This window comes from Phasianus colchicus, chromosome 2 (assembly GCF_987193195.1).
Source record: "Phasianus colchicus chromosome 2, bPhaCol1.hap1.1, whole genome shotgun sequence".
Taxonomy (NCBI): Eukaryota; Metazoa; Chordata; class Aves; order Galliformes; family Phasianidae; genus Phasianus; species Phasianus colchicus.
The window spans coordinates 81,705,997-81,725,927 of NC_143437.1; the positions used below are offsets into that span (position 1 = coordinate 81,705,997).

The window sequence follows — 19,931 nt, forward strand, 5'->3', positions numbered from 1 at the left end:
ATGGGATTCCTATTGACCAATTCCTCCATTATGTGAATGTTCCTCTGAATAGTGGCATACTCATCTAGTCTTTCAACTAAACTTCTCAGTTTCCAACAGTTTGCAAAACTGCTGCTGAGTGTGCACTTTTTCCAGTCATCCAGGTCATTAATAAAGATGTCAAGCAGTATTACTGCAGTACTGACCCCAAAAGTACACCACCAATGACTTGCCTCCAGCTGGACTTCATGTAAAATATCACAACCCTCTGAATCTGGCATTCAGCCAGTTTTCAATATGCTTCCCTGTCCATGTGCCCAGGCTGCACTTCTGTCTAAGAAAATAATAAAGATAAGCCTAAGAATAACTCATTCTCCTCTCTCATCCACCAAGCAAGTTAATTCGTGAAAGAAGACAGTCAAGGATGGTCAGGCACACTTTTTCCTTCATAAATTCCTGCTGACTATTCACAATCACCCTCGTCTTGTACATCTAGAATCACAGAAATTGTTTCCAGGATTATTGGCTCCATCACTCTCCCAGGAGTTGAAATAAGACTGACAGGCTTGTAATTTCCCAGATCCCCTTTGTAGATGGGAGTGAGAATTTCTTTCTTCCGGTCTTCAAGAAAACTCCCTGTGCCTTTCCAGAGATTACCAAGTAGTTTTGCAATGATGCTGGTCAGCAACAGATCGTTTATTAGTCATGGGTACACTCCGTCACGTCTGAAAGATTTGCATAAGACTGTTTGTTTATATGTTCCCTGACTCAATCATCCTCTGCTGAGTCGTGGATCCAGACTTTCCTTCTGCTCTAAGGACCTTGAAACCCTCAAGGCAAATCTTACAAATCACAGAAACTGAGGCCAAGGAAGTGTACTTGGGTCTTTTTGTGTCCTTTATTATCAGCGAGCTTCTGTCATTCAGTAGCTGGTCCACATTTTCTGTCATTCCTTTTACTGCCAGTGCACTTCTTGTTGTGTATCCTTAACCCCTTTTAGCTTCAACTCCAGAGGGACTTCAGCTTCTTTGATCTTGTTCCTTTATACATATATAGTGCCTCTGTATTCTGTTTCCACTTTCTAACAGCTTACTTTGAATTCCTGTATATAGGGATGAAACACTCTTGTGCTTGAAGGAGGTGATCACTGAAAAATCAGCTTGTCTTCCCAGATCCCTCTTACAGTGTATTACATGGAATTTTGCCAAGCACAGTCCAGAATAGGCCAAGGCCAAAGTTGGGTTGGGATGCTGCTTTTTCACTTCTATTCTCTTAGGATTGCGAATTTTAAATTTCCATGGTCACTGCAGCCAAAGCTGCCCCCAGCTTTCACACTCCCAACTGTTTCCTCCTTGTTTGCAGTTATTGAGTCCAGAAGAGCATCTCCCCTTGTTGACTTCTTGATCACCTGTGTCAATACGTTGTCATGAAAAAAAGAAAACCAAAACTCCTGGATTGTTTGTGCCCTACTGCATTGCTCATCCAGAAGATCTCAGGATGGTTTGACTTTCCCACAAGGACCAGGGACCATGAATCTCAATCTTCTTCCAGTTGATGGAAGCCCATTTTCATCTACTGCTTCTTGGCCAAGAAGTCTGATAGCTGACACCCACAACACTATCACTTTGGTTATCCCTCTAACCTTAACTCATATGATTTCAGTTGGCACAGCATCCATCTCATGGGAGAGTTCCCTGCACCCTCTCTGCTCTCTCACATAAACAGCAACTCTCCATCCTTGCCTCTCTGGCTTGTGCCAGTCACAAGAAATGTATGAGTATGTTTTATAAATCAATGAGTAGCATGGCATAAGGTCTGAAATCAGGACTGGTTTAAGTCTACTGTTCCAGACAATTATATTTAACCTGTTTCTTTAATAAATCAATTTAAAGTATTTTAATTAAACATAAGCATTTAATTAAACAATATGTGTAAAAATAGTTGAAAATATGGCACACACATAATCATATTTGGTGCTTTAATAAATGTTTGATATACAATAATAAAACTCCTACAAAGATGTGTTTTTCAAAATTTAAATGAGTGATAACTAAAATATTTCTTATGCAGAGATCTTTTGTTTCAGATATAGTAAGAGAAATTCACCTTAAAAAGAGTTATCTAGTTTCCCATATAATTGACAGACAAAACGTAAACATTTTATGTGGAAGACAATTTGGTAAGTCCTCTAGAACAGAGACCTCTAGTTTACCCCCAAAATGCATGACAGTTCCCTACTTGATGTTACTGAGAAGTCCATCTTCAAAAGTATGTTTGATTAAATAGGCTTCTAATGAATAATAATGCCATTGTATCATGGGAACAATTTTAAATCAAGCGAGCAAATATCCTTTTTTATCTGATAAGGTCTACAAGGTACTAATTCATCATCATGTATTTAACATTGATACTTAATTATCAACCATTTGCATTGAATCCTGAGAATTCCTTTCTGCTGCAATTAGCACTGCAATGGGAAATGTTCCTGAATCACAAAAAATAATCTGTAGGAAACACATAGACAAAGTATTGTTTGACTGTTGCAAATTCACAGTGACATGGAGTCAATGACTAATAAAAGCTAAACTGCATAAAGAAGGACTAGTAATCTGACTTCAGTTATGAAAAAAACACAAAACCTACATGTTATGACAAGCCAAATTCACCGATCTGATCCTTGTTAAGGTCAAAATTGACACAGCACCTGACACTGGCCTGGAATTCCACTAGAGACCATGACATTCAACCACATTTCCTAGTAACAAGAAAAATATTTGAAATAATGTTATATCCAAATTATGATGGCTGCTCTGAAAGTAAAGCCTCTTATTTTGTTACCCCACAAAATCAGAGGTGGATGTTGGTGGCGTGGCAATAGAGGTTGAACCTTCCCACCAATATTCAGTTACACTTTGTTGCTTTGTGACAGATGGCAGCAGAGTGGCAGTCCGATAAAATGGTGTCTGACATGGAAGTGCATATGAAGTAAAGGTGAGTTATTGAATTCCTCCACGCAGAAAAATTGGCACCCACTGACATTCATTGATTTATGGAGACCAAAGAGTGGATGTGAGCACAGTGAGGAGGTCGATGGTGTGTTTCAGCAGTGGCAACAGGCACATGAAAGACAAGCCGCGATCCAGATGCAGAGCTCTCACACCACAAAATGAAGAGCATGCTGATCAGTGCAATGATCAATGCAAATTGGTGGATTATGACCAGGAATCTGTATTTGAACTCCATACTACTGATAGCTTCAGTGCACTGGGAACAGTGGTGACAACACTGGAATATTGCAAAGTTTGCTCCAGGTGGGTTCCACAAGTGCTCACACACGAAGAGAAAGAACATCATATGCAAGTTTATCAGGACCTACTGAACCAACATGAGGCTGAAGGTGATAGTTTCCTGTACTTCATCTTTACCAGTGATGAAGTGTGGCATCACCACTACAAGCCAGAGTCAAAACGGCAGTCCATGGACTACTGACGTGAATTCCCCGCTGAATAAAGAATTCAAGGTGAAGCCCCCAATGGGTAAAGTAATGTACACTGTCTTTTGGTATAGCAAAGGGGTGATCATTCTGGACTTCCTCAAAACTGAACAAACTATCAACTCTGAATGCTATATCACAATGCTGACCAAACTGAGTGCTCAAACTTCCAGACTCAGGCCGGATAAGACAATCTTTCTTGCAACATGATAACACCAGGCTCCATACCAGTTTGAAGATCATGGAACACATTGCCAATCTTGAATGGACTGTTCTACAACACTCAATCATATACTCCAGACTTCTGACTTTCATCTGTTTGCGCCAATGAAAAGTGGACTGCGTGAGAAACATTTTCCAAGTAACTGTGCCATCATAGCAGCTGTGAAACAGTGGGTCGCATTTGCTGGTGTACGTTTTTACAAGTGCTGCATGTAGGTTCTTGGTCATCACTGATGAAAATGCATAGGTAATGGTGGCGCTACATTGAAAAACAATGTTTTGTAGCTGAGAATTTGCTCTACCAAATAGAGTTATTGGGCCCTTTGTATCTGTTGTAGTTTCCATGGAAATAAACAGGAGGCATTACTTTCAGAGTGACCCATACAGTTCATTCACGCATAACCATTTCTTATAATATTAACCTGCTAAACAATTTAGAAGTGAGGAAGCTGGTTTATATACTCATATTTAGAACTGGCATCAGTCATAATTACATCTCCATTAGAGGTGCTGTTAATCAACAAAATATCCAAAGTGAAGATTAGCGTGCATGCTATGTCACAGAATTCTGACAGGTAATTCAATTACAATTACACTGTGGGAATGAAATTAGACTTCTTAAAGAGTCTAGACACAATCTTCTCATTGACCAACAGACTGGAAAGATTTGCTTTTTATTTTCTGAGTTACTTAGCTTCTTCAACATGCTCAAGTTTTCAATACTAGAAACGTTTATATTTTCAAGTTTTGACCCAAGGAACATCTGGAGTGTTATCTAGCTATTCAGATAAGATACGCTATACTTCTGTGTTGTTCTGCATCAATTTATTTCCTCCTTACTATAAACAGCATATTCTGCAAATGATATGCATAATGATCAATGCAATTTGAATGTAATGCAGTGGAAGGAGCAACTCATCACAATTAAAATTGCCGTATGAACTTGAACAGTTACATATTTATAGCTAACTTGCATATATTTTTGAGCCACAAGATGTGGTGCCATGTTTTAAAAGTCTTATTTGCTCGAATAGAGAAATATTTATAAATATAAGATAACATATAATATATTATCCAAAATGATAGAATCTCAAATTATCAAAATCTGATCAGTTCTTCTAGCTTTATCTAGTTTTTTTTTGAGGATCTTTTCCTTCCTGAGGACTTGGAAGACAAAGTCAGCCAACTGTTAACACTGATGGGGCTGGTGGTAAAGTTAGCGGATATAAACTGCAGTCACTATGACCTGAAACTGCAGTCCTTCTGACCTTTATGAGTAATCACATTTTGCACAAAAAAGCAAAGTTGTTGCTTTCTTACTGAGAGCCCTAAGACAGTACTTTGTATTTTCACTTGCCTAACAGCTTAATTTATATCTCTTTCCAGAACTGCAATAAAATGAAGCATGACAGGGTTATGTTGACTAACAACATTAGCTAGAACTACTGCTGTCTTAACATGATCTGGCTTATTTCACATTCAGAAATTTGACACCACAACTCTAAATATGAATAACTAATCACCACTTTTAGGCTCATGTAGGAATGCTAGAAGAGGATAGTGTAACAGTCTGAAGGCTGCAGTACTCTCCAGTTAAATTTTGCTATTTAAGATAGTTAGCTTGCTGGTGAACAGCTGTAGGATTCTGTCTCCTCAACTCAATGGAGAGAGAAATGGAGATAACCTTTCCAAAGGTGATTCAGAGCAGGAATCTCACTGGTGTATTCTGAAGGCTGGTATTTTTCTCTTGAACACAAAAGGTACTGAAGCATATTACTTGGATAAGCTTAATTTAGTAAGATGTGTAAAACTAAGCAATTTGTTTGAGCTTCTATATGCTTACTAAGTTCTTTACAGCTCTCATTTTCAAAAGATATCCAGAGAAAAGAACTTAGTATGTAAAACTGGCAGTTCAAAGAACTTCTGAGCCTTAAACATAACATTACACTCATACACTTGCCACGGTCACTTGGCTGACACATTTCCAAGTGAAGATGATGATGGAAATGTGATTTCAGTGAGATGGAATACAAGCAGTTTAAAAATGCTCTTTTCCTTTCCCCTCCTGCTCAGTTATCGCCTCTCCTCATACTTGATATATGCTAACATCAGGTTCATCAGAGGAAAAAGTATATTTGAACTTTAATTTAGTAACAAAACTTGAACTTCAAATTTCTAATTCATAGAATTTAAAGAAACATTAAGAACAAGAATCAATTTAACTTAATGTTAGATGTCAGAATTAAAGGAACCAATCCTAACCAGTTATCTAAGGCTCCCTTAACAATTAATGCTAGAAAAAAATAATTGCCTCATTTTTGATCTCTCTTAAGAAGAAAATGATCTAAGATAAAAGGAGTTTTCTTCTTTTTAACGATACTTTAGACAAGTTTCATAAGCTATTTAATAAACATCTAATTTTATATAAATTATACTGTAGTCATACAGCTTTTAAGGCTGAATCTCACTCTGAAAAACTGTTCACAATACAATCAAACCTTTCCCAAATCAACGTTTTACTCTTATGTAATTAGAAACGGTGCTAAGAAGAGATTAAACACTGTGTTACAGAAGCTGCTGCTTGTCACAGATGACAAGGAAGCTAACTTTTCCTCAGATCATAAGAAAAAAGCCTTCTTTCTTCTCACAAACATCCAATTTCCTTTCATTCTAACCTTGCTTGATATAAAATCACAATGATATCTATTTTTCCATGTCTTCAAGGAACGTGACCTTTCATAGCCACAATATCCAATCACTAAAAAGTGTCGGCAACTCACATCGAAAATTTTGAAGAGTGGACACCAACCTATTGGATAAAAGACTTTTCAACGTAGCATCAAAAAGATTTTAAAATACACTAATTGCATTAAATGGTCGAAATGATCTCATTTGGAGAGTGTGTCTCCAAATGCTTGAGCTCCAGCAGCTCGGGGCTGTGCCCACTGCCCTGGGGAGCCTGTTGTATGCAGATGAACGTCCTCCTAACCTCCAGCTGCCCCTCTCCTGCCAGCTCCATGCTGTTCCCTCAGCCCTGTCACTGTTACACAGAGCAGAGCTCAGCGCTGCTCTTGAACTTCCTGTGAAGAGCTGCAGCCACCACGAGGCCTCCCCTCAGCTCCTTTGCTCTGGGCTGAGCACACCCAGGGACCTTTGCTGCTTCTCATATGTCTTGCTTTCTAGACCCTTCACCATCTTTGGAGCGCTCTTCTGGATACTCTCTAATAGTTTGATGTCCTTCTGACATTGTGGCGCTGAAACTTGCACACAGCACTTGAGGTGTGTGGCCACATAGAGCAGAACAGAGCAGGACAATCTCTCCCATCACCCAGCTGGCAGTGTTGAGCCTGCTGCATCCCAGGAGACAGTTGGCCCCTTGGGTTTCCATGGCTAAACTGCATGAGGTATCTTTCACCTTGCTGGGTATTTTAGGGAAACAAAACCACATTAGGCTTAAAAATAATTAAAAAAAATTATGAGTAACATATAAATGTTAGTTTCTTCCTCGTATTTCTACTGAAAGATGTGCAATGCATATTATTACTATATATTTAGTTCACTATGTAAGTACTATCTGAACTTAAAGAGAGAAAAGAAAAAAAAAGCAAGCAAGTATAGAGTACCTCACATCTTAGACATAATGTTGTGGACACTATCAGATAGAATTCAGATGCTCTATCTGAATTCTAACCGACAAGGCTCTCCTTGCAGGCTATTAGTTTTGTACACAGTGTCGGCCTACTCTATAGACAGAATGCTCTGCTACTCATCAGAATGGAAGAAGTAGAATGAGGGTGAATCTCTAACCTCAGGTTTTCTCCTTTCTCCCATAGTATAATGTTACTGGTTCTCTTGGGTTGATTCTCTTCTGATATTTGTGATCTGATCATTCTCCAATCAAGAATATCCCTGATAAAATTTTCTCAACAAAGAGATAGTTATAGGAAAAATCGTCTGCTATTCAGCCTGCCACAAATACTGTGACAAGGCCTAAGTGAGGAAATCCAATATTTAGAAAAAAGTTGTATTTCAGAATGATTAAAGCTCTTTGTAAGAGATGAATAGAAAAAAAGATAGGCCGCAATGAAATGCAACATTTAAATATATAATTTGAAATGACTTTAAACACATGAATAACTTTTACAGATTAAAGAGTCCTCAGCTAAATGTCATGAGTGGTGAGTCTGTCTAAAAATGTTCTGAAGGCATGTATATACACATATATATTTATATATGGTTCCTAATTCATATCCTGACTTTTAACACTTAAAATCATATTTTTGAGAGTTCAGACATTTGTAGATGTTAACACAGACAAACAAGCCAACCCTACAGACACTGTAACTGGTGGGAGTTTTGTCATCAAGTTAAATGAAGACAGGATCCAATCTGTATATTTAAAAAAGCATTAAACTGAGAAGTAAATTACTATCAAGGATGAAAGACATTTGATTACTGATAATGCAAATGAATTAAACAGCTTTCAAAGTAGGTATATTAAAATTACTATATAAATACTAGTTTCACAGCCAGTAATTCATCATCCATGAAAACAGCAAGACAGAAGCAGGCATATAGGGAAATAGTCACATAGAAAGAAAAAGAGAGGTTTTATGAAATAAATTCTTTAGATGACAAAATTAGCAATGTTTCTGCTGTAATACCTTACTGGCATGTAGATTACACTGATTCATAACCCGCAACGAGATAACAATATGCCTTTATGTCCACCTTCCCACAGATACATAACCTAATAGGAATTTTTGCTTTCTGTTGTAGATGTGTAAGTGCAAAAAACTACCATCATATTAGGCTAGCAACAGAAGATAGTTTATATGTACACAAGCATATTTCATAAGTTCTTCTGTGGCTTTTCAATAACTTCTGGTTGTATTTTGGCAGATAGACAAAAAGGAGGTGTGATGCAGTTGAAGTTGCATTTGAGAACTCACCTGATTCTGCCCCGAGGGCGTTCAGATTGCTCTGACATAAAACTTGTGCTGCTGAGGCGTGAGGCACTGCTGGTTCGCGAAATGGCTGATACGTCACTGACATCACTATCTGATGATTTGGCAGAGACGTTATCACAACTTCTGTACTGATCTGTTTGTATGTTATACTAGAGATTAAGAAAAGAAAGGGTGAGGAGTCTCATCAAAACAGAATGTATATACTGAGACAACAAGTGACCTAAGTATGACAATTCTGTCAAGCTGCTTTTCAATTTAACAACATTCCATGAATTCAGAGAAACATTCGTATTAAACAATCTCTTTATGTCTAATGAAGAATTAAAAATTGATACTTATGGAATAGATCAGATACTTGAAATATATTACAGCACTGGAATTTTAAAAGGTTGCTGGATCTTCAGTACTCTTGAACTACAATGAGGAAATATTTATGCATTGTATGCACACATTCTCAAGCACACGCATATAATCTGTTTGGTTGTAGATCTTTTTTAAACTTTTCAAATACTAAAAAATATGCTATGAAATACTTGCACGGAGTTCTTTTGCGAGACTAGAACTTTATATAGTCTGAATGAAGAAGCTGGCTCTGAGGGGTTGATTTCAATTCTCACGTTATATCTTTGTATTGTGATACTTCAGAAATGGTACAGCAGAAAGCTAACTCCGTAAAAATAATATCTGTTCTCAAACAGATTGGTTCCCCGACCTTCTACATGTGCACAAGCATAAGAACTAACAGAGGACCTGTCAGGAAGAATATGTGGAGAGGGCTGGAAATCGGTACACTTTTATCAACAGCAAAAACTTTGGTTAGTTAACTGACTGAAAATCCACGCCGTCTTTTATGTAACACTTGTATTACCCACATCATCAATAAGACATGCAAAAATAGAAGCTTCAGTCCCAGAAATATCACACTTAACTAAATTATCTAAAGTAACTATTCCGTCACAGAGATATGAGAATCAAACCATTGCCAGGTTTCCAAAATTGAAATTCACTATCATTAGAGAGAAAGGGACAGTTGGCTGAGAAGGGATTCCAACAGTGGCATATTTTCTAGGGCATATTATGTGAAAACTATGAACACATGGCAAGATGAGGCAATTTCTGACAGAATGCTCTACAGAGTTCACTTTCTGGATATGCTCTACAAAACTGCAAGTCATTGAAGTTTACGTATGAATTATACTCAAAGTTGTAACCATCTGTGCGTATCCCCAGCTGAAGTAGGCATTAGATTGCAGGCTGAGCCAGTTGGCAAATGTCATGACTTAGCTTAAAAACCCTGGCTAACATCATCTTAAGTTTGTACAAATGAATGCATCTCCTCCTATCCTCTAGTCACGTTTATTTCCTAGTACTCCACTGCCTGTCAGCAACTACCTTAGAGGTCTCCATAGCACACCTGGGAACCTCTTGTTAAAACAACTAAAATGAAGAAACTAACTGGGGTAGAGAATGGGAGGGAATAAAGATGGTGAGTATAGGAGTCTGTAGGAAAAACTGGAGTTACACAAATTAAGCATCTCAGCACACGTTCTAGGGTTACTCACAGTTTCTCTACATCAAAACTCATTGGGTAACATTTTTCTTCTGAAGTCTATGCTTCAAAAAAAATCAAAGCAATAAGATATGAAAGTATTTTTTTTAAGTCAGGTTAAATAAAAATGTTTAGAGGCTTGAAAAGAAAAGGTTAACTTTTTCCAGATTTACTGAGCCAGTCTTGATATTTTAAGCAAAAATCCCACATAATTCCTAAAGGAATCTTTTAAATTTTTCTAAGATGACACACCTGAAAATAGGTAAAATATCTAAGCATACATAATTTTACTGTGAGATGGGAGATGAAGAAAGAACTAAAGCCATGTCTTCTACTGCTTTGGTATTCCAACATCAAAACTGCAGCATAAAATATAGAGATTCCCAAGGAAGAGAGAACCCTTCCCTTCGCGGATGCAAAGATTAGCACAAGAAGTAGCAAGGCTGCAATCTAATGTTGAGTGTTGCAGCATTTACATTTTACTTCTTAGGGATTTAGCTCTTTCTCACTATGGCCATTCCTTCTGCTAAATTCCCTGTCCTCTAAAGGAAGCATACAACATTGTCAGCTTCTTATTGCCTGCCCACCCTTTTCAGTACAGTTTGGCAATCAAACAGTAACTTTAACTAATATCCCGAGCCCTAATCCTAAGAGCCTGTATGACGGATTGAGAGGATGACAAAAAACTCAAGAACTCACATAGCTTTCTCCCTTTCTTTCTTGCAGATTCTCCGATCTAGCAGCACAAGGCATTTGAGTATAGCTGTGCCAACTGATCTGTCCTGTTCCTAGAGAACTTTGGGCAGAAGATCTGTATAGATAACTTGCACTGCTGCCACTCAAAATTTTCTTTTAATTCCTTTGAAAGAGCATTTTAATTTCAAATAATGTGAAGGGGCAGAGAGAAGGGAAAGAAACAAATGAAGAAAATGAGAGCACATTGAAATTAACTTTTTTTCTTTCAAATATAGAGAGAAGTGAAGAGCTCTTACATTAGCGATCATTAAAAGACTATTTTACCATTACAATACTCCTGAATTAATCTTTCAGAGGAATAATGTCACAAGCTGAGATCCTCTTATTTGATACTCTCAGTAGAGTAAGGCCTGCAAGTTTTCCATTTGGAACTGATAGTAATATCATACAGTCCCTCTCATCTAGAGTCCTACTCCTCTTCAGCGTACTGTATATATTTGTAATGCACTTCCTTGTCATGTTACATTTGAATGTTACATGAAGCTTCCAAATTAAGTGAATTTTCAGTGCAGTTCCTTCCCTTTCAATTCTATGTCTTACACAGTTAAAGCCTGAGTATAATTTCTATTTTGAAGTGCATTATTTTTCACATTAGGAAAGTTTCTGAATTTTACAGCTAGCTTCAAATCCCTATACTGTCTGCACTGTTAGTTCACTTTCATATTATAAACATGTTTTTTCCAATATAATTATCAGAAATATAAACCCTTAACATGCAGTTCTCCATTCATTTTACCACCTACGGAGTCGGTTCTGTGCCAGCAATAGGAGTACAAAAGGGTTATGATGAACTGCAAATGTGTTGACACCAGTGAAAAGAGCATAGAAAAACAATGGGTGCACTTCATAAATACTTTCACAGTTGCATAATGACTAGCAGTATTAGCTATTTAGTGATTTTGACACATTTTAGAAGTAATGTAATAATTCATTATAATTATCTTTCACATTAATAAGTTTTATTTCTAGACGTGTCCTCAACATTTGGAGGACAGAATAGTTAAGAGCTTTGACAAGTGAAGGAGTGCTCCTTCCTTTGACTACAGGGAAAGCTCAGGTGTCTAACTCCTGAAAATGCACGTCCAAAAATGTTTTAAATAAGAAAATCAAATGGGGATTAGGTTAATGAATCTAGGTTCATAGAGGGTCTTTGAGCATATAGCAGCCTTCTGAGGCACCTCACTCTAAAGATGAATTTTGCCAGGAAATGCTGAATCATGGCAGAAAACACCCAGTTTTAAGATTATTTGCAGAGGTTCTTATGAATGTTGCCTGGATTCAAGGCCTGGCAGCCACCACCGTGGTGTGTCTAGACTGTGACTCCTACCAGGACCTGGGTCTGTGTCTGAGGAGCAGCCCACGTGATGGTCAAGAGGCCAGGAAATACCAGTGTATCAGGTGCCTTTATATCCAACTCAACCTACTGCAAACCTCACTTATCTTCCTTACCAGAAACAGCAGAAATGAGCAAGTCACACCACGGGAAAGTTGCAGTAAAGCCCAGGAGTCAAATTTATCTTAATGAATGTTCTGAAACCATACCAGTATTGGAATGACTATCAAAATAATACATAGGTATAACTTTTACTTGAATGCCAATGCAAGAGGAATCAAAAAAATTACTGCTGATATCAGCCTCTAAAAGAATCCCTTACTGCAGCCACAGGGGCTCTGCTCAGCATCATATAAAACTTTGGTAGTCAGCCTCTTATCCATATCTCCTATCCATTCTACCCTTCTAGGCTTTAACTATCAACCTAAATCTAGATTACCAGTAGTCTAATGGCATGATTATACATTTTATGCTAAATGATTTCAAATCACATACAGTGTTAACTGAGTTGGTAGCACACCTAAATATAGAGTGATGTACTTTTAAGTAACCACAACAGTGCTCTGATCAGTAACTCTCTTAATTAAACAGACCTAAAAAAATGTGTTGCACAATCTTTGAAAAGCCAGAACAGCTGCAGCAGAGTACAGTTAGTGTACAAGAGCTATCAAGACCAGTATAATGTAGATAATTACCTATTCAAAATTTGTTAATTTTGATAATTTTGTTAATTTGTTAATTAATTGTTAAGAACACAGATGTTTAAAAATAGTTACCTCTTTTATAGCATGGAAAGGAGTACATCTGTCAGAATATGAAGTACTTCCAAAATATTTTTTTTTAATAAAAATGGACAAAAAATTTGCTTCTCTAGAGTTGTGGACATTGTGAACAAACAACACTTCAGCAGAATTCTTTCCGTCTAGTATCCATCATGCTGAAATTTCAAATTTAATTTCCACATGTTTAAGAAATAAAGATAATAGTAGAAACAGCTAAGCATGAATGGATAAGGGAAACACTGCAGTTTGCTTTTTCCAATCATTTAACTGTACACCAGATCTACATTAGCCTTAGTCAGACAAGTATACCAAATAATAAATCTGGCCAAATCATAAATCTGAAAAAAGTAAAAATTTAGTCATCCTTGACAATGTCCTCACATCACACATTCCCTTTCTCTCTTGAAAACACTATTGAGCTCATTTTGCCAAGTTAGAAAAATGTGAACTCATTGGGAGTTTGATAAAGACACATTGCATCTCACTCTCTTGTCCTGAGTTGACACAGTCAGCACGATATTAAATGATAGTAAATGAAATATTAAAATTATTATGCAAATTCTGACTTCTGATGAGAAACACAGAATGCCTGAGGTTAGAAAGGACCTCTGGAGGCTGTTTGGTCCAAACCCTGCTTAAGCAGGGCCAACTAGGGCAGGTTGCCAATACCTTTCTTTTTTTCTTTTTTTTTTTTTTTGGGGGGGGGGAGGTAACATTTATAGCTGGCAGTTGGTAATAGAGGATGTAAAGCTTTGTTTCTTTCATTTTTCTTCCCTGTTTTAAATTCAGTGTTTACAGTGAGGTGGTCTCAAAAAGAGAAACATCTTCATTATAAAGTTGTCTCCATATTTAACTGTAAAAAGATGATGATACAAAGTAGATGCCTAATTGCTTACTACCCATTCTAAAGTGAATTTCTGATCTTTTGCACTGCTGAGTACCTTCTGTTATTCATTATTTTAATTTGTGTTTACAGGAGCACCAAGTCTGTAGAACACAGAGAAGGGACACTTTGGAGGGGCAGGGACAAAAAGCCTGGTGCTGCACTACCATAACAAATGCCAGGAGTACACTGACATCTCAGCTCTTGAAAAACTGTCAGTGTTTGTTGTTTTCTGTACATTACCACTTCACAAACTGAAAGGCTGTCTCTTTTAAATATGCTTTTAAGATCTTATTGATATGAAGAACTTCTTGTAAACATCTCTCTTAAGGTCTTAATTATTAAAACGTGTAATTTTATTGAAACTGCTGCTGAGATCTTATCTTCAATATATTTGGTCGTTAAATTAGTCCTTGAGTTTTCTGCAGTGGACTTTTACATTTGCAGTGCCATCCCGTGGTTACTCATTGCCAACACACTACTACTGACACACTTGGTGGCGGTGGAAGAACAGAACTGCAGGAATGCTCTTTGCAAACCCTAATGAATAGCTGGTTTTGTCTTTGCCCTTGACTTACGCTACAGAAACAGTGTGCTGCATCTCTAAAAAGGAAACTTCTGCAGATATTACCCCTCTCTTAGGCTTCTAAAGGCAGCAGGACTTCAGCACGACTCAGCTCCAGCCCCTCACATCTTGGCTTGTGAGAGGAAGCCCGGATTTCTGAGATCTTCTGCAGATTGCTTGGAAGTCTATAGAGATTTGAACTTACATGCCTGTGGGATAGCATTTCAGCATTATCAAGAAAAATATATATGTTCTGTCTATATAACTTCATTCATGTAATTTTGTATACCTTCAATGATCAAAGGGAATATTTACATTTTTAGTGGAAAAGGAGATCAAGGTAACAGGTATGTGCTTACAAAAGAAAACACTTTATCTATGATATCATAAGAATGCAAAAGTACTACATAAGTATGAAAACAGCTGCATGAGATTGGATCTAATCATGCCTAGCTCTCTGTATATGACACAGCAGCAAAAGCCTAGAGCAGAATAAAAGATCAGCCCCCAACAATTTATAGACCTGGGACTTAAAAATCATGGTGCCATGGCTCTGTTTAACAGCTGTTGAAGAATCCTTCTTTCCTGAATAATTTTTTTAAAGTGTTCTGCTTTTTGCAGATTCATTTTAGGTAAAATCAAAGTCTAAGTGTAAAGTACATGATGGGAGTAAAAACGATGCTAAAAAGCCCTTACTGAAGACCCTTTTGTCAGTCTTTATAATACAATGTTCTTGAGGGTGGTATAATATTTTAAATAGACATGTTTATATCTTCAATTTTCAAGCCAAAGTATCATCTTAATACTGCTAACTTTACCTTGGTATATTGCTCACGCTCATGTTCTTGACTAGAACCAGACCCTGACGTCTGATTATAACGGTGCACTTTCATTTTCATCTGCCTTGTTCGCTCCTCCACTACTAAGCTTGCTGCAAAAACACATAATGAAAATCAATTAAAAAGAGTGAAAGATCTTCTGGAAAACAAACAAACAAACAAACCGGTTTAGCAACAATTTTAACTTATTTCCATCTAAACAAAACAAAGAAATGTACAGACATGTAGAACAAGTAGGGTGTAAAAACATCACAAAGGAACACTAACATCAATAAATCAACCACTTCCATCGCCAGAAGTCTTTACCTGAAAATGGGCAGACATCCCAATTTCTTACATATAATCAAGCTGATGCAACAGATATGAAGAGAGTGAAAGAATTTAGGTGGTAGGCTGGATTATAACATTATAATGTCTGAATAGAGATGATGTAAACTTATGATCATCTACCTGTATATGCGCTTAACTGTAGAAAATACTACAGCAGCATTCCAATGACTAAAACATTAAACAGGTATTAAAATCTGCTTTTAAAGCAATTAAATCCTACTACTATCTTAATCTTAATACCTAAACACTTACCATAGCTAAACATTATCTTTCTATTCAATCTGTTATAGTAAAAGATACAATAAATTCTTTTTTTTTTTTTTTACAAGTCCTTTAAAAATTCTACTTTATAATGCTTCCTTCTACTTTAAAGAAATTGTATGTTCTTGTATTTTTTATTTCCCTAGGATTTATCTATAAAAAAGGAAATCTAATATTAAACCTTCAAGAAACTGTGGTGCTATAAAGAGTACCTGATTCAATTTGAACGAGTGATGACAATATTGGCTGTGCTTGCCATACAAAGATGCCCTTGCACTAAAGGAAAAAATACCTGGCCTAAAGCTTCCTTAAAGAAAGTTAACCTTATGGTAGTGCATAATTATCAGAGGGAACTGCCTATTCTGCCATTCTTAAAGTTGGTTGGACTACAAATGCAAAGGAATACCAATAAAACCAGAACCTTGAAAACAGGTACTCTGTGGCAGTTCTAGAACTACACCCAAATATTCATCAGTGGTTATTCTAAATTACAGGAACATTCACTACATTCAGCACTTTTCACAGGTTATAACATCCGAGAAGAATGATTTCTTTTAGTTGCAATTTTTTTTGTATAACCATAAGTTCAAGACCTGTGTTTTACTTGGGAAAACCACTGCAAAATCTTTTTTCTGCTTTTGGATCAACCATGGACTTGTATAATTCTCTCCAAAAATTAGTTTTTAAGAGTCAGGATTTTTGTAAACAGCCCCTCCCAGTTCAGTGACAGGAGACAGACATCAATTTAAAGGCTTTATGGAATCAATTTCCAATCACAAAACACAGAGAAGTTTAAATTAAGGAAAAACAAGTGTAATATCATGATGTTTACAGATTTACTTAATGAATTAAAAGGTACCAAAGATACCATAAGTGAGCTTTATGCTTGCTACTTAACTATGGGATCCTTCACACATCTAGTTTTTTGTTTGTGCTTTGCAAGCAAGAACATAAAAAAAGAAAGTAGTACCTTCAGAGTTGAATATTTTAAGCTGTGTTAAAGCACAAACAATTGTGGTTGCATGTACCACCCATAGTGAGTTTGAGAAAATCGTGAATTATCTGTGCACTGGTTGGGTATGAAAAAAATGCAAAGATATCACTGTCAAAAATGTTTTCATGTTCTCCTTCCACATTTCTTATTTAAAGGTAGGGAAACTAAATACAGCAAATTACAGTAGAGTTCTGCAACAGCTACAATTTTAAGGCAAAAGATAAAATTACCATCAGAATCTTCAACTTCTCACACTTCAGAGGGATCAATCTAGGAAATTTTGCACGTGCAGAATGTCACACTGGGCCCAGTGAGTGTTCCAAAGGACTATGTTGGTTAATGTGTACCTTAATTGCAATGAGTCCAGTTCCACCATCAGATATGCAGGCACAGCTCCAATTACTTCAATGGAAGTTGCATGGAGGTATCTGAAGGCAAAATTGAGCACTTTAGGTGAAATTTTTAAAGATGGTCTCTTATTTTATGGAAATATATGAAAGGATTAAGATATGTCAATTAGTGACTGAAGTCAAAAACTCAGATATCTCAATCTTATCATATATTCATGAAATAGACTGAAGATATAAAAATCAGAGGGAATATCGAGACCCCTTCAAAAATTTAGCCCTATATGTGTACTGTGCACAGGTTACTCTAAATAACCGTTTCACCATGTGACTGATAGATGCTTCACCCTGCTAACTTATGATACCTGAGAAAATATATTCTCTTATGCAATGCCCTACTATTCCAGTGAATATGCACAAAAAGTACTGTAGTCAAAGTTGGGTACATAGTCAACCTTAACTCAATGATTCTGGATTATGCTCATATTTAAATCCTTAATCAGAAACTTCTGTTTTGCATTAATGGATGCCATTACACGAAGTAATAACATGAGAACAAGTAGTGAGGACTTAAGTTGATGTAAAGACTCTGAAAAAAATCTGGTTTTGTGCAAGAAGCAAAATGTGCCATTAGCTATTAGCTAAAAACAATTGGTTATCAACATACTTCTGAGTGAGGAATTGCAATCTAGAAATTACAACTGCATTCTTTCCAGCTTTGCTCACCGTGCACATCTAAGTGTATGATATACCTGGTTCAATTCTGTGATGGAAAATTTTGTCTGCCTGAAAAATAGAGCAGTCTACACTTTACATTTTAATCAGAAAAAAGAAAAAAACAAAAACCCAAAACTAACACAGGAGCAAGAGCACATGAGCAGAAGCTGTAGCAACCATAAGAAACACCACCATACAAACACAGTACTTTCTTGGAACACAGCTGGTTATCACAGATAATGAAAATTTGACATAAACAATTCTTCAAGAACTTAACCTATCTTTGAGAAAAAATATGGATCTACTTTATTCTTTACAGTGTGCTTTTCCCAGAGTTCTTGAGAAGCAGAACTATGCAGTAATCTACATATTGAAGCACAGAAATCCCCCAAACTCTGAATTTTACAGTGTCCCTAGAATTCAAAATGTGAAGATTTAACACAAGTATCTCAAATTAGTGGTACAACTACCACCAACATCAGTTGTGCCAGAAGTCACACTTTGAAGAGCTATCACTCTCATCACTTGCAGAGATGCTCAATCAGATCTGAGATCAAACAGCATAAGAAATGTTGAAAGTAGAGAACTCATGGAGTAAACTGCTTAAATAAGAGGTGAACATTTAGAGGAAAAGCTTTCATTGTGAGGAGTTTTCTTGTGTAAACTATGTGGAGATTGTAGAATAATAATGTATATAAGCAATAAGGCCATGCAGAAAAGACAGACATACAAATGGAATCAAAGTATTATTCTTCAACTCCCTTAATTTGCTTAGAAATCATTCTGACTCCTGTAATCTTGAGAGTACTGAGTCTATCTGGGATGGAGTTAATTTTCTCCACAGCATCCCCTACAGTGCTTTATTTCAGATATGTAGCACCTGAATGTCTTAGCTATTGCTGAGCAGTGCTTGGACAGTATTAGGGGCTTTTCTCATTCAGTGATAAAACTGTCTTTCCAAGGTAGCCACTACTTGGAGACTGTCTGGGCATCTGTCCACTGGTGGAAGATGGTAAGTAATTGCTTTTGCATCACTTGGTTGTTTGATTTTTTTTTCCTTTCACTTACTAAACTGTCCTTAACTCTGCCCACAGCAGCCCACACATTTTTACACACTTCTGCTCTTACAATTCCCTCACATACCTAGCTGTGGATGGAACAGGGAGTGAGGAAATTGTGGGTGCATAATTGCTGGCTGAAGTCAAACCACTGTACTGACCTACCAATAATTAACCAATTATGCCCAGCATAATTCTGAATGGTTTTCCATCAAACAAGCAGAAATTCTCTAGTTAGCATTTAGTTTATTATGGAACTCACTGCTAAGTACCATCTATCTTCCACTGTGAATGGGATTCAAAGTAGAAAACATGGTCTCCTAAGATTAAGACCATTTCCTAACCCAGAAGCCTGCCAGCTCTTCTTGGGTCTTTTCTTCAGATGTCATTTAAGAGATCCTTTCCAACACTGGGCACTCTGCACTGTAATTCATGAAATATCTTGCAGGATTCTAAACAAGTCACATGCTGGAAGTATAACTAAACACCTATATTTCTAATCTTTGTAGAGGTGATAATGGTATGAGAAAAAGAACAGTTTAACATAAATACATAATGGAAGAGTTGTTTTTTTTACCTATAATCTCAAGAAGCTGCATGCATTTCTTTTGATAAAAGTAGTTTTGCTCAACATTAAAGACAGTTCTTGGTGTATCTTTCCATCATAGGGAAGGAGATTTCTTTTTTTTTTTTTTTTTACTAAAAGTATATAAAATACATGCTCTATTTTGATTGTCTAAAATATGCAAATCCAAAAAATGTGACTTAAAGGAGGTAGGGAATAAACTAATGAAAATGGCTAAAGCTCTTTAATTTTCAGCCTGCAACCTACCCAGAAAGGAAAATTAGGATA

The 19,931-nt window shown here is 36.7% G+C and overlaps 1 protein-coding gene across 22 annotated transcripts in view; it reads right to left on the reverse strand.

Annotated features, from left to right (window-relative positions):
- RIMS1 (regulating synaptic membrane exocytosis 1) overlaps positions 1 to 19,931 on the reverse strand; it is a 291,302-nt gene that overhangs the window by 54,545 nt on the left and 216,826 nt on the right. For 17 of the 22 annotated variants that reach the window (XM_090136176.1, XM_090136155.1, XM_090136167.1 and 14 more), the window contains 2 exons: positions 15,351 to 15,463; positions 8,647 to 8,813 (listed from right to left, as the gene is read on the reverse strand). The exons of the other annotated variants lie outside the window; for them this stretch is intronic. In XM_090136176.1, the coding sequence (XP_089992302.1) occupies positions 8,647 to 8,813; positions 15,351 to 15,463 (280 nt within the window). The remainder of the gene's footprint in view (positions 1 to 8,646; positions 8,814 to 15,350; positions 15,464 to 19,931) is intronic. 22 annotated transcript variants of the gene reach the window in all.